Source organism: Castor canadensis, chromosome 15 (genome assembly GCF_047511655.1).
Source record: "Castor canadensis chromosome 15, mCasCan1.hap1v2, whole genome shotgun sequence".
Classification (NCBI taxonomy): Eukaryota; Metazoa; Chordata; class Mammalia; order Rodentia; family Castoridae; genus Castor; species Castor canadensis.
Genome location: NC_133400.1, coordinates 13,943,871 through 13,958,975, shown reverse-complemented (window position 1 = coordinate 13,958,975; position 15,105 = coordinate 13,943,871). Strand labels below are relative to the sequence as shown.

Here is a 15,105-nt window from a genome sequence, read left to right as displayed (position 1 = left end):
TCTTAGTCCCCCAGAAACGCTAGCGGGTAAATGAAAGAGAATTCACACATTGAATAAAGATAAAATTGCACAGGTTTTGGCTTCCTCAGAAATCCAGAACTCTGAAGGTATTTGTTGAGTGACATTTTATTTCAACTTGCCCAATTTGTCATAACTGGTATCCAAAATTTTGTGGACTGATAAGGAAAGGGGCCCAAGATGTAGGATATTAAAAAACAAACAAACAAAAACCATTTTGTCAGAGAACAGAGTATATGTGTTGCAAAAATCTATAAAATTATGTGTATACGGACATATCAATGTATCTAGATCTATCTATCTATCTATCATCTATCATTTATTTATGTTAGTGAATGGGTAGAATTTTCCCTTGGTTTTACTTAGAGCACGGTCAAACTTTTGTGCAGATTACAGTTGCATATCTTAAGCAAATCTTACAGTATATGTCATATTAAACCAAACATTTATCCCTGCCTACTCCTGGGAACAAGAATGGCGTGTACAAGTAGAGGGGTGCAAGGAAGGGCTCCCACATTTTACTTTATACATTTCTGTACTGTTGAAATTGTAATAGATTATTTCATAGCAAAAAAGTTGCACACTGGAGAGTGAACCCAAGGTTTTGCACATGCTGGGAAAGCATTCTACCACTTGAGACATGCCCCCAGCCCTTTTGTTTTTGAGACAGGGTCTCCCCGCTATGTCTGCCTAGATTGGATTGAACTTGAGATCCTACAGTTTCTGCCTCCTGAGTAGCTGGGATTATGGATGTGTACCACCATGCCCAGTTTATAAAAAAATAATAAAAATGATCAACTGTAGTCATAACTCCCTTCAAGCATATTCTCAAACATCTTACCAAGTGGCTAGAAGGGGTTAACACAGAGAATTCCAAATGTTTAAAGAGAGGAAAGTCCTTTTTAGAAGGCTGCGTAGGGTTGGGGTGAGAGACTGTACAGTGGAAAGGAAAGGGGAGGAAAGAGGCCTAGGGAAGGACTTAGTTCTTACCCCAGCCAATAGCAGAAAATTTCAGACCTAACGCCCACTAGTGGAGACTATTTCAGGAGTCAGGATTTGAGCTTGGGTTCATTGTCATGGTAACTTGTTAGAGAAGAACTGGTGAGCTTTCAGCTTTCAGGTTTGGCTGGTTGGAGGCTGCTTTTCTTGTCCGTGAAAGGTAAATCCAAGCCTCAGCTGATCCTGTGTTGGTGATTGGAGTTTAAGTTTTTCTTTCTGTTATGTTGGCTTCTCTTTCCACCCAGAGCTGTGAGATGCCTATGGAATAAGTCTTTACTCTAACGAGAGAAATATTAACACTACATTTATAACATCTGGAGTGGTTCATCTTGGTTCCCTAGGAGGGCAAGACATGGAGTGTTGAAGCATTAGGGAGACCCTTTCTTGGGGTCTCTGTGTGGACAGGAGGAGAATACCGGTGTCTTGGTTGTTGAACGACTTTGTGTTACTTTCCCTCGTTTTACTTAGAGCCTTGTTAAGCTTTTGCGGGGATGATAGTTATATGTAACAGTACGGTGAATAAGTATTCAACCTAACTCTCTCTGTTAATATCGTAGAATGGATTCCTGCTTTATTTTCCATCTCAGCAAAACGTCTTAAACTCTCCTTATTCATAAGAAAGAGTAGGAAAGATACATCCTACAAAGTCATCTCTCTTTAGGTCCATGTAGCCTCCCACCCCATGGTGCATTGTCCTAGACTTCACAATGACCTCCTTCTTTCCCCATAGGGTTTGCTAGTGATGGACCCCTACATGATTCAGACGAATGGCAATGGCAATCTGGCCTCTGTTCTGGATGTTCATGTCAACATCGGCGGGAGAAGCTCGGTGCCAGGAAAAATGAAAAGCAGGAAGGCCAGATGGTCTGTAAGGCCCTCTGACATGTCCAACAAAACTTTTAATCCCATCCGGGCCATTGTGGATAGCATGGAGGTGAAGCCTAATCCGAACAAAAGCATGATTTCTCTGTCAATTGGTGAGTGGGGACACTTGAGGGAGAGGCAGCACTGTCATTGTCCCCTACTTCCCATCTTCTCGGGCTGGTTGAAAACATGGGAAGAGAGGGTGAATCTGAGCCCTGGACAGGGGACCTAACATCTTGGTGGTTCCTTTTGCTCTTTCCCTCCCATGAACAGGAGATCCCACTGTGTTTGGAAACCTGCCTACAGACCCTGAAGTTACCCAAGCAATGAAAGATGCCCTGGACTCGGGAAAATACAATGGCTATGCCCCATCCACTGGTAAGCTCTTGGTGATCGCCAAATCTTTCGTGCTCTTTGTTGTTGTTGTTGTTTGTTTTGAGACAGAGTCTTGCTACGTAGCCCAGGCTGGTATCAAACTCATGATCTTCCTGCCTCTGCTTCCTGAGAGTGCTGGGATTATAGGCATGTGTCATTATGTCTGACTTTCAATGTTCCTTTAATATGACTTAATTTTTAGCAATTTTCCTGATATATAATTCTGAAGGAAAGGTTAGGCTGAAGCAGCCTTTTGGATTTGAGGAAAGGAGTCTCGCTCTGGATGCTTAAACATAAGTCATCAAAGTTTAACTTCTTTCCTGACTTTCTTTGCATGCTGGTACTTCCCTTCCAGGCTTTCAAACACAGTTACTTCTCAGTGTTCGTCCCCTATCATTATTATTTCTACTACAAAGGCCTTGCATGTGGCTGGAACTGCTTGTTTATTGAGTCCTCTAGGTCCTACATTAATTTACTTACTGCCCTATGCAAATAGCTCCTTTGCTTTATCCTCCTTCTCTATACATTGAAGGCTCGTTCTCCTGTGGTCCTGGTCACATTGAACGCAGTTGTGTTTAAGAGGTCAAAACCACCATGAAGAATGGGCTGTTGCACTGAGGGAAATGTTGTTGCTAGAAGGGAATTATCCTGTGTAAATTTAACCCTACCTGTTAAAAATTTGTCCTCTAAGGATTTTGGTAAAGTAAGTGACTCCTTGACTTTATTTCTGTATTGCAATCCCCCCCTCCGCCCAAGTATATGTGTACATTTTGTAGTGGGGGCTGAACTAAGGGCTTCACACTTGCTAGGCAAGTGTTCTACCACTTGAGCCATGTCCCCACTCCTTTTTTTTTTCCCAAATAGGGTCACACACTTTTGTCTGGGCCAGCCTCAGACTGTGATTTCTCTACTGTCACCTCCTGAGTAGCTGGGATTACAGGCTGTGCATCAGCATGCCTGACAGAAACATATTCTTAATGCAAATAAAAACCCAGTCTCATGCTAAAAATCATTTCAGAGAGGTATCAGGGACATGGTTTTTAGGTTAGGTTACTTATAGATTAGAAAGTTTTGTATAACAAAAATCAAATTCAAGACCCAAAGCGAGGTTATAAAATAGTTTATAATGACTTTAATATCCAAAGCATTAGGGCAGTGATTCAACATGTAAGTCTGAAATTGAGTATTCGTTTGACACTTGTTCAGAGGATTTGAATGTTGTATACTAAAGAAGATAAGATGACACTGTACCTCCAGAAATATGTTCTTCCTCATTAATAATTAAGGAAGTATAGATTATGTAATTTTGAGAGACCCATTTGTGTCTATTAAATTAGCAAACATGAAATATTGCCTCTGGCCTTCCTAGCTTGTCAATTTAGGCAGCAAATTTGCAAAATATTATAACGGAAATAAACCTGTTAATACTTCATGCTTGTAAGTCAAAATTGGAAATACTGTATAAGAAAATTATTTAAAAGAAAAAGTTGTACAAAAATTTAAGTATATTATGTGTTGTAAAAAAAAACACCTTAAAATCCATCACATATATTGAATGCATTGATGACCACTTTAAAAAAAAATAGACCCTAAAAGGGATTTCTGAATAATTTGAAGACTTTATTTTACAGAGAATAAAACATAGTAATCAAAACGGGACAGAGGATTTTACAGTTTGGGGAGCTGCTTCTTGTTATTGTTCATATATTTGTGCTTACAATAAAATTATAAAATATAAAGATAGTCCTCTTTATCCATAGTGGCTGAGAGTTAAACTGAGTAGCCTATGCTGTAAGGAGGGGTGGGAGGCAGGGAGAAGGCCATGTTGACCCTCTGGGACAACATGGAAATCCTCCAGCTTCCTCTTCCCACTCTTCTTCAGGCTATCTAACCAGTCGGGAGGAGATTGCTTCTTACTACCACTGTCCTGAGGCACCGCTGGAAGCTAAGGTGAGCTTCGTACAAAGTCCCAACTCTTAAGCTGCTCCATAAGCAGTAACGGTCTTGGGGGAGGAGGAAGCTGAAGGTAATTTCCTGGAAACAGTTTGAGGGTTTCTTATACAGCTGTGCTCCCTAAGCAGTGATTATATTTAATGCCAATACAGAATAAGGATATCTCCTATTAACTCATTTAGTGTCTGTCATAGAAGCTCAAAGAACCCTGAGGTCATCCTAGATTTGATTTTTCTGCAAAAGATCATTGAAAAAAATTCATTCACACCAAATAATTAATTAAAAAAATTTACCAATAGGATCTGTTTTTATTTGTCTCTTCATTCACCCTTAAGCACTGAGACAGAATGTTAAGAGGTCTTGTGGCATATTGAACTAGTGGCATTGCCAAGTTTAGGTTTGGCCCTTCCTTTTATTGTCTACTGCATGGGGTAGACATTTCCTAATATTTGTATTCCAGAAAAAACACTAGGTTTCAAATCTTTGGCCAAAAGTAAATAAATAAGTAGGTGAAAAAAGGCCAAGGTCAGTCCAAAGTCTCTTATGATATTGAGTCATAGCAACTTGTCCTTTTTAAAGTCATTTCTTTCTTTTATTTTCCAATATTTTCAATAACATTTACATATAGACATAGACATGGATACGCATATTAATTTCCTTTGGTTTTGGCTTACACACTCCTTACTCCCTACTATTTACTTAGAGCTTGTTAAAGTAAGTTCATTATTGCTCCTAAGACACCCACATGACAAGCTCTTTTCTCCTGAGATTGTTGGAGGCCCCAGTTTATTAACCTTTTATTCTCTTCACAGGATGTCATTCTGACAAGTGGTTGCAGTCAGGCTATTGAACTTTGTTTAGCTGTGTTGGCCAACCCAGGGCAAAACATCCTTGTTCCAAGACCCGGTTTTTCTCTCTACAAGACATTGGCTGAATCTATGGGAATTGAAGTCAAACTCTACAATCTATTAGTAAGTAACTTTCCAATGTTATACTTGAGTGCTCAATTACTACTCTGTAAAAATATATGACCATTACCTCACTGAGAAAGGTCTGGAAGTGGGTGGTTGAGGCCTAAGACAAATATCATTATTGATATTGTGTACTTGGATTGAGTATTCCCCCTAAATTTTTCTGAATCATTTTAGTTAGTTCCATCCCTTCTTCCATCCCAGCCAGAGAAGTCTTGGGAAATCGATCTGAAACAACTGGAATCTTTGATTGATGAAAAGACAGCTTGTCTCATAGTCAACAATCCGTCAAATCCCTGTGGGTCAGTATTCAGGAAAAGTCATCTTCAGAAGATTTTGGCAGGTAAGTCCAGCAGACTCACTGAATGGAGGAGGAGATGGGGATGGAGTCCTTTAGCTGGCTCCCAGAGTGACCAAAACAATCCTTCTCTAAGTTCCAAACCTGGGATGGAGGAAGGACTTCCGTTAGCTTCTCTAGTCAATGGTGTGGCTTTGGAATGACAGGTCTTGCCTACAAGAATGAGGAAAAGAAGAAATATAGGTTGAGCATCTCTAACCCCCAAATCCAAAATCCATTTGAGATTTTCAGATTAGGAACATTTAACTAGAAAATTTATAGAAATATTCCCAATTCCAAAATAAAACAAGAACTCCAAGATCTGAAACACCTCTGGTCCTGACCACTTTGGATAATAGATACTTAACCTGTACTTTGCCTCCCATCATGTGGAAGAGAGAGTTTGAAATACCTAGCTAATTAAACTGCAAACTTAGATTCTCAAGTCTGGAAGAGTTATCAGAAAAATTTATAGTTCTTAAAGATCAAACACACAAATATGAAATGCAAGGCACAGTAAGACCAGGTGAATATTAAATGATAAGTCAACTCACATTAAAAACGATTCCAAGCTGGGCATGGTGGGAGGTTGAGGCAGGAGGATTTGAAGTTGGCTTGAATTACATAGTGAAACTGTGTCAAAAAAAAAGAAATAGCAACGAAAGATTCCAGCATGTGTTTTCTTTTTTTCCAGTGGCTGCAAGGCAGTGTGTCCCCATCTTAGCAGATGAGATTTATGGAGACATGGTAAGTCGAGGTCAGGATCGATCACTACTATAATCCCAATCCAAAACTGTCTCATGGGATCTTTAGAGTTGGCAACTCCTCAGAAGCAACTCCTAATCATTCCAGTACACCAAATCAATATCCTTGTACTCTTAGCAAGTATAGAGACCCACAATTCTTCTTTTTCTTTGAAAATCTAAACTGTCTTGGAATTTGGTTGCATAACCTGAGTTGACTTGATATGAAGATATGTATAGTTTTTGTTTATGTAATTTATGAGTGTATGTTTGTTAAGAGTATAGGGAAAGTGGTAGAAATGTTAGTATTCTCGACTAGGGGTACTGGTGCTTAGACTACTCTGGGAGAGTTACAGAATGTCTGGCTTCTGTGCTACCTAGCTTTCTGAAATACAAACAATTCTGCATTCTGCAACGTATGAATTTTAGATAATGTGAATTTAAAAAATTTTAGATACAGGATTGTAGACCCATGTTTTATTTTATTTTTGGTGGTACTGGGACTTGAACTCAGGGCCTCACACTTGCTAGGTGTGGAGAATGGAACAGGAGAAGCCTATGAGGACCTAAGAGGCAGAGCAGCTGCTTTTCCTAAGATGTTTAGTCAAATAAGCTGAGACTTGGCACAGCCCCAGCTACAGAAGAGAGCAAGAAAGTGAGATGCAGCACAGCTGCTTTTCCTAAGTTGTCTAGAATCAGGAACACAGGTTTCTCCTGTTACAATGTCATGCTCCTCCCTGAGAAACGTCGCTCCACCTTCTTGTTTACCACTGGGTATAAAAGACTTGCTGAAGGAGGATGTGAAGCTTTTTGGGTGAAGGGAGGCTTTTGGATGGGAGAGGCTTTTTGATGAGGGGTTTTTGGCTGAAGGGAGAATTGCTGAAGGGAAGATTGCTGAAGGGGAACTGCTGAAGCTAAACAGAGACAATGCACGTCTGCATGGAGAAATTTATACATAGTCTTTAGAATAGAAAAGCTAAGCTAAAGAAAAGCTAAGAGAGAACATGGGACAGAGCGAGTCTAAGGAAAGAGACTTTAAAGAACAGAAAAGAAGCAAGGTTTTAAAGAAGGACTTTAGAAGCAAGGTTTTAAAGAATTGTAAAGGAGTAAGGCCTTTAAGAATAAAGATAGAGAAAAGAAGCAGAGTAAATAAAGAAAACAGTAAAGAGAAATAAGCAATGAGGCTGCTGTGCGTCTCCATCCTCCCGCCCAGCCCACCTGGCCCCAACTTCCTGTCTGTCATCTGTCTTGTGTCCTTTCTGCATCTCTCATCACCCCCAGTTAGCCCCAGTTAGATTCAGTAATAACAAGGGAACAAGAAAAAGTTTGCACCAGCTAGGCAGGTGCTCTACCATTTGAGCCACTCTACCAGCCCCCACATTTTATTTTAAAATCTAAAACTCCTACAATCACTAATTCCATACAGTTAGCTGCATGAAGTTTATATACACAGTGGGGCTAGAATCACTTTCCTCATTTTAGACCAGATACCAAATTAAATGTCTTTGGATAGGCCCTTTTGAAGCCTCTTGGAATTCCAATTATGCTTCAGTACAGGAATGAACCTATAAATCTGATGCCCTGCCAGTGGAGACTTAAGGCAAAGGGTGGGAGGCAAAGGATCTAGAGGAAAGTAAGCAAGATCTCTTCTCACCAGGTGTTTTCAGATTGCAAATATGAACCACTGGCCACCCTCAGCACAAATGTCCCCATCCTGGCTTGTGGAGGACTGGCCAAGCGCTGGCTGGTTCCTGGCTGGAGGATGGGCTGGATCCTCATCCATGACCGAAGAAATATTTTTGGCAATGAGGTGAGAGTGATATGGTAAAATACTATGTGTAATTTAGTATATATATCTGTTTCATATATGCAATAGCGAGGAGGCAGTTTCTCTTACTCCTTTCTTCTTGACTTTGTACTTCATTGTACCTGGAAATAGAGTGAATAAAGATGGTGATGGCTAGTCCTCTCCCAAACTCAGTTTTCATGTATCTGGATCTGTGAAGAGGTTCCGTCTACTTCCAATTTTTGGACTGTAAAATAGAAATAATAATAGTAATGACAGTTAAGGCTCACCATATGCCAGTGTTTTATGTACCCTGTGAGCCAGCAAAACAAACCTCTGAGGCCAGTATTAGCATTCTTTCCATGTTACAGTGCAGAAAAACAAGGTGCAGAGAAATTATTTGCCTACAGTCAGGTTTGTAGTAGAACTAGTCTGGTCTGATCTAAGAGTGCCACGAGGTACTACCACTCACTGAGATTAAAAACCTGATAGAAAGAAATGTCAGAACAAGAATCTCCCTAACAAGGTACTCAAGAAAGCCTAAATGACGTGTTTCCTGTGGGCTTCTAGATCCGGGATGGGCTGGTGAAGCTGAGTCAGCGGATCTTGGGACCCTGTACCATTGTCCAGGGAGCTCTGAAAAGCATCCTGCGTCGTACCCCTCAAGAATTCTACCACAATACTCTAAGCTTCCTCAAGGTAAGGGCAGTCTATGACATTTTACTTGGGGAGTTCTCATTTTGGGGGCACTGTTCCAATGTGTGGCTTCCACATGGCATCGGTACCAGTCCACACCCATACAGTTCTCTCATTTCTGGTCATTCACTCTTGACCTCACCAAGAACATCGAGTGATGAAGTTTTTTTCCTTGTTTACTCTTTATGCCAGAAGATCAAACTAGCATCCCAACCTCAATGAAGGGGCTATTTTCAATGACATGGCTTTTTTTAAACTTAAAATTTGATCCTTGATTTTTCTTTCTGTCTCATCTTGTAGTCCAATGCTGATCTCTGCTATGGGGCATTAGCTGCCATCCCAGGACTCCAGCCAGTCCGCCCTTCTGGGGCCATGTATCTCATGGTAAGCATGTGTGTGTGTGTGTGTGTGTGTGTGTGTGTGTGTGTGTGAGTGAGCACTAGATCTATGCATGTCATAAAACACAGGGAAGTGGGTTGATGGGACTGTGTGGGTGGTGGGGGCAGGTTTGTCTCATGGTAAGCATGTGTGTGTGTGTGTGTGTGTGTGTGTGCAGTGTGTGTGTGTGTGTGTGTGTGTGTGTGTGTGTGAGTGAGCACTAGATCTATGCATGTCATAAAACACAGGGAAGTGGGTTGATGGGACTGTGTGGGTGGTGGGGGCAGGTTTGTCTCATGGTAAGCATGTGTGTGTGTGTGTGTGTGTGTGTGTGCAGTGTGTGTGTGTGTGTGTGTGTGTGTGTGTGTGTGAGTGAGCACTAGATCTATGCATGTCATAAAACACAGGGAAGTGGGTTGATGGGACTGTGTGGGTGGTGGGGGCAGGGTTGTCTTTGCCATTCAAATGAGCTAGGCTCCTGAGCCAGTCAGTTGAGGAATTGTTCATAATTGTCCCACTGATATGATTTAACCTTAGTGTTCACCAGATTCTTAAAGTGACTTTATTCCTCAGTACAGCAAATTATTTTACACGTAGATACAGGGACATTATGAGGTACAAGCAAGAAGCATTCCATTCTTTGAAATGATTGGTGCCATTCTGGTTCCACAGAGGTGTTTACTACTATATGGGACTTTTGTTTGTTTTCAGGAATGCTACATATCCCGCAGTGGGTGGGATAGTCCCATGCAATAAAGAATGACCTAGCCTGAATGCTAATTGTACGTCTTTTGAGGAACACTGACCTTCTATTTCCAGCTTTCATTTAGTCAGCATCTAGAAAGGACTCTTTGATAAACTAAAATTTTATATCCTCTCTTCTCTGTGAAAGAGTCCATGAGTTCTGAAGTGCTAGCATTCTTAGTTATCAGTAATAGAATTCCGAGACACCTTTTAAAGTAATCCCATCCCTAATTTCTGGCATAGGATATTGGCTTGTTTTCTCTCCATCTGATAAGTTTGCCTCTCCCTTCTGCTATTGGTGTAGGTTGGAATTGAGATGGAACATTTCCCAGACTTTGAGAATGATGTAGAGTTCACAGAGCGGCTAGTTGCTGAGCAATCTGTCCAGTGCCTTCCAGCAACGGTGAGTGCTTGGTCTCTCAGGACATGCTTGAGAGTTTTGAGAGCCCCTAGTTCTCTCCCCGAGCCCCCTGGCCTTTCTCCCCTTACAAAGTATAGGCTTATTGTGTCTCATACCTTCTGTTTAAAATTTGCTTCTCCCCCACCATTATGCCCTCTGTAATCAGAAGAAAAAATTGTAAACAAACACTGTAGGTGAGGAGATCAAGCTTCCCATGGTCTGTTTTTAACACAAGTTAGCTCAGGGCTGGAGGAGTGGCTCAAGTGGTAAAGTATCCACCTAGCAAGCTTGAGGCCCTGAGTTCAAGCCCCAGTACCACCAAAACAAACAAATAACGCCCCCCCCAAAAAAAAACCCGAATTAATTCAGTTATTGACTCAGCACACCGTTCAGAGAACTGAATGAGCTGGTACCCCTTATGAAATGGCATCACCTTTCCTTGCTGACTAGGGCTCTGACCATTTCAGGGTGGTCCAGTATCAGACTCAATTGCTCTGAAAATAATAGGTTCTTATTTTTTGCAGTGCTTCGAGTACCCAAATTTCTTCCGAGTGGTAATCACTGTTCCTGAGGTGATGATGCTAGAGGCCTGTAGCCGGATCCAGGAGTTCTGTGAGCAGCACTATCACTGTGCTGAAGGGAGCCAGGAGGAGTGTGACAAATAGGTCCTCACCCATTCTCCTGAAGATGCATCCCATTGAGGAGGGCTGGACTGGGCTCTGTTGCTCCTCGGAGTCAGCTGCCCCTACCAGGAGAGGGGCCTCGAATGCACCATGTTAAGAGCTCAGGATGGTTCCTGCTTTTTCCCCAGTCACACACACCACACTCTGACCTCCCCCAGTTCTCCTTGCCCTGCTGGAGTGACTTACGCATTCATTGATCTGTCCCCCTCCCATATAGCTGCCTCTTTTTTCCTGAGAGTATCAGGTAGACAAAGTTTACCAGAAGATAGGATAGGAGAAACAAAAGATTGTAAAACCCATGATGCCACCCATTTCCTCATGCTCTAAATTGCAGCATTCTCACCAGTCAGGCCTAAGACCGAACTCTCTTACTGCCTCACTTCAGGTATACCTCACTTTCTGCAAGAGAGCTGTAACTGGAAAGAAGTTGGTGACACGTGTATTTGATTAATTATATTCTAAACATATTAAGAAATTTGCTATTTAAAGGACCATTAGCAGAAAGTATTTCATGGATTTTTTGTAAAGAATTATTTTATGATGCAACTAAATATCCTTTAATTGATCAACTTCCTAAATTTAGATTTGTACGCATCAGGCTTTCGTAAAATGAAAGCACATCTCATTCTATGAGAAAGGAGGAACTGGAGAACCTTCCAGAAATACTGCTATGTAAGGGTAGAAATAGCCTTACTTGTCATTGTTATAGAATCATTTTCACTTTTGCTGTAGTGTTAATATTGATTTATTAATATTTGTTATATTATCTTTTCATATGTTTTCTAAGAAACATTTATATTACAAGATCTTTTATTTTGCCAAGAGCATAAATTATTGTTTTTCTTTTTTTAAAATAAACTTTATCATGCATGCACTTGTGATGCGTTTTTTTTCTCCTCTGCAGCATTCGTAATGCCTGTTGTTCCCAGACACTGTGTAGTCTGACTGCAGCATTACCTACTAGGTCTCATTTATTTCTTTGTAGATATACTGATTTTTTCAGTTACTTACAAAGCACAATTTCTAAAATTTTTTTTGGGAGCTCAACTTCTGGCTTCCTATTTATAAACAAGGTATACTCAGAAGTAACAAGTTATTATCTCTGGTGTTCACACCTTTAACTGTCTGGATCCCCAACCTGTGGTACCTGTCCTTACCTAGATCTAGTTTACTCATTGGGGAACAATGTGGAACTGGTTCAGCTTGACTAATGAAAGAGAGGCATGCAGTATTTTCTTTCAGCCATGAACATTTGTCTGAAAATCCTCAGACACAGTTGTCTGTTTAATTTTTCCTCAGCACTTCCCTTAGAAGTGCAGGCCCAGAAGTTATCTTGCAAGGTTGGTTGGGGATTGGGAGTATACCACAACCAGTCTGGAGATTTCTCACCGAGGGAAGTTTTCTTAAAAGAGGAACTTCAGGTCTCAACCGTGTCGGTCACACCTAATTCATTACCTTGATAAAAATCAACATCAAATATACCCTTCTAATCTATGTTTGAGTTCAGTGAGCACACATAAAAATTTACTTTTTAGTTGTCCTCAGCAAATTCAAAATGAATATACAATGATGAGATGATAAAGAAATTTTTGAAAAATTTCCAAAAATTCCTGGCTCCTCTTTTCCTGTCTCCTGCCCAAAGTTCCCTGTCTAGAAATAAACAGGAAGAACTTGGTTTAGCTTCTCATGTACGGAAAATTCTGTCCAGTATTATTAATAGAATTCTACACAGATCTCTAAATTTCCAAATCTCCTTTTGTATTTATATTTTGACAAATGAGCCAAAAGAACATTAAAAAAAATTTTTTAAAAAGCACATTGGACAAATTTCAAATAATATAGACAAACCCATCCTCCTTTCCCCTCCAGTTTGTTCTTCCTGAGGGAATGAATCCGTCATTGATGCTTCATACATCAAGGGTACTATGGGCAGATGTTAAGGGGCCTGAGTGTACCTGGGTGGGTGTCCTCCCCCTTTAAAAAACAAATACTACTCAACTTTTAATTCTGAACTGTGTATCAAGTCAAAGGTGGGACGACATATCTGAGACGTCCATCACGTCCTGGGTGTTTCAAGATAAAAAGGAACCCCCCCCCCTTCAGAGCCCACAAAAAGGACTACAAACTCCAGCATCCCTCAAGACCCTGGCTGGTGATTCACTGCTGCGCAGGCGCGGATGCACGGCAGGAGGGGGAGGAGGGGGCGCGTGCTGCTCAGGGCGCATGCGTCACCGCGAGGTAACTCCCCCCCCGGTCGCTCAGGGCGCATGCGCAGAACCTGATGGGAGGGTAGTCTTTTTTTTCTTTTTTTTTTTGCACCGAGTTTGGACTCCCTCTTGCAGAAGGCTTCCAGGAATTTGATAAATCATCCCTGGGCGTTGTAAACACTTGTTAACCTTTTCCAGCTCCAGGTCAGTCGCAGTAAATCGGATGAGTTGTGAGCAGAGTAGGTAATTCCTTTAGCTGGTGTCAGTTTCCCAGAAGTAGGGCCCCTTGGAACTTTTCTTTGAAGAATGGTGTCCTTCATGGTCCACAGTGCCTGCCATATAGTAAGATTTCCACTCAGCCAGTAAAATGAATTCACCCCTATGGTCTTGTCAAAGGTAAAGCCGGACACTAAGGACTGATTTTAATCTGTAATATACTTTAGTAATATAGGGAAGAGTTCAGCATGAACTGAAGTGAACCTTAGTTTGTACAGAGGTGATAGTGAAAGGACTGGGTTAGGAGGTATGAAGTAGTGTAGTGTAGTCTGAAAAACCACAAGGAAGAGTTGGTCCGTGTGAAATTCATTTGGGTTTGTTGTTAAATAGCACTTATGGGAAGTTAGGCTCTACCTTCTCCTGGAGACAGGTGTTTGCTGGAATGAACAGTAAACTTTTGGCAGCTTTGAATTTTCTTATGTAGACACTTTAAGCAGGACCTGGGTCATCCTAAGGGGTTGAGCTGTTAGAAACTGTGTTAGTGTTTTGTTTAAGTCTGTGGAAGCTAATTGAGAAAGGATTTGTAGGGGCCTTGCTAGAGTTTGGTCAGGGAGAGAATCTTCCTTGCTTTATCTACTCTGCACATTGCTACATAAAAAGGGCTGTATTCTAAACACCCTATAGGTTGAGTTATTGCATCCATTGGAGAAGAACTGAATTACCAGAACATCTCACTCATAGTCATTTATTGTACACACTTTAAATATGCTTTCAAATACATTTAATGTACCATAGAAGATGCAAATCTAGGTGCTCTTTATTGGTCAAACCATTTCATGGTACCTTCCAAAGAGGCATTCTTTGGCACACAGATTGAAGTATATTATATAGGAGATGACACCTATTTCCTCAAAGAAAACAAGCAACAGAGGAACTAGGATATGTGTCTTAATTTTTGTCAGTGTTTCAGCATAGAAGAGAATTCTTGCTCCTTGAGATATTTATTCCCTTGATAACCAAAAATCAAAGCATTTTTACATTATACCCTATTTTTAAAAGCTACAAGAGTCTTCTTTTTGGTGGCACATATACTAAAATTAGAACAATAAAGAGAGTATTAGCATGGTTCTAGAAAACCAAATTCAACACCACATTTAAAAGATTACACATACATGACCAAAAGTTGTCTTTGTTTGTAGGATGTAAAGATGGTCCCATATATAAAGATCATTCAATATACTATACTACATGATCATCAAACCAGATGCAGAAAAAGCAGTTGGCAAGATTCAACACCCTTTTAAGATAAAACCATGCAACAACTAGGAATAAAAGGAAGTTTCCTCACATAATAAAGGGCATCTATGAAAAGCCAACAGTTAACAGATTCAATGAAGAAGGACTGAAAGTGTTTCCTATAAGATGAAGAACAATTTAAGGATACCTGCTGTCAACACTTCTGTTCAATGAAGTAGTGAAAAGTTCTAGCCAGAGCAATTAGGCAGGAAAAATAAATAAAGACATCTAATTGAAAAGGAAGAAATAATTTCTGGTTGAATCTGACATGATTGTATAAATAGAACATCCTAAAGACTGTATAAAATTTGTTAGAATAACCGAAATCAGCAAAGTTACAATATTGATATACAAAAGTAATTTCATGTCTATACATTAACAATGAACAACTCCAAAGGAAGTTGAGAAAACAATTACATTTATGATAGCATCAAAACAA

The 15,105-nt window shown here is 40.5% G+C and overlaps 1 protein-coding gene across 1 annotated transcript; it reads left to right on the top strand.

The window, feature by feature from the left end:
* Positions 1 to 1,020: 1,020 nt before the first annotated feature.
* On the top strand, positions 1,021 to 11,817 carry Tat (tyrosine aminotransferase). Its single transcript, XM_020176137.2, has 12 exons — positions 1,021 to 1,177; positions 1,748 to 1,994; positions 2,155 to 2,259; positions 4,139 to 4,206; positions 5,022 to 5,180; positions 5,385 to 5,523; positions 6,212 to 6,264; positions 7,918 to 8,070; positions 8,617 to 8,745; positions 9,043 to 9,126; positions 10,169 to 10,267; positions 10,789 to 11,817. Exons 2-12 carry the CDS (start codon positions 1,760 to 1,762, stop codon positions 10,927 to 10,929), a joined length of 1,365 nt encoding a protein of 454 aa, XP_020031726.1. The 5' UTR covers positions 1,021 to 1,177; positions 1,748 to 1,759; the 3' UTR covers positions 10,930 to 11,817.
* Positions 11,818 to 15,105: the final 3,288 nt, after the last annotated feature.

Bases quoted from the DNA above. Each gene is read 5' to 3' on its own strand.
- Tat (XM_020176137.2), top strand. From the start codon at position 1,760: ATGGACCCCTACATGATTCAGACGAATGGCAATGGCAATCTGGCCTCT. The intron at 5,524-6,211 runs GTAAGTCCAGCA...CTTTTTTTCCAG, and splicing joins TCTTCAGAAGATTTTGGCAG to TGGCTGCAAGGCAGTGTGTC. The intron at 6,265-7,917 runs GTAAGTCGAGGT...TCTTCTCACCAG, and splicing joins ATGAGATTTATGGAGACATG to GTGTTTTCAGATTGCAAATA.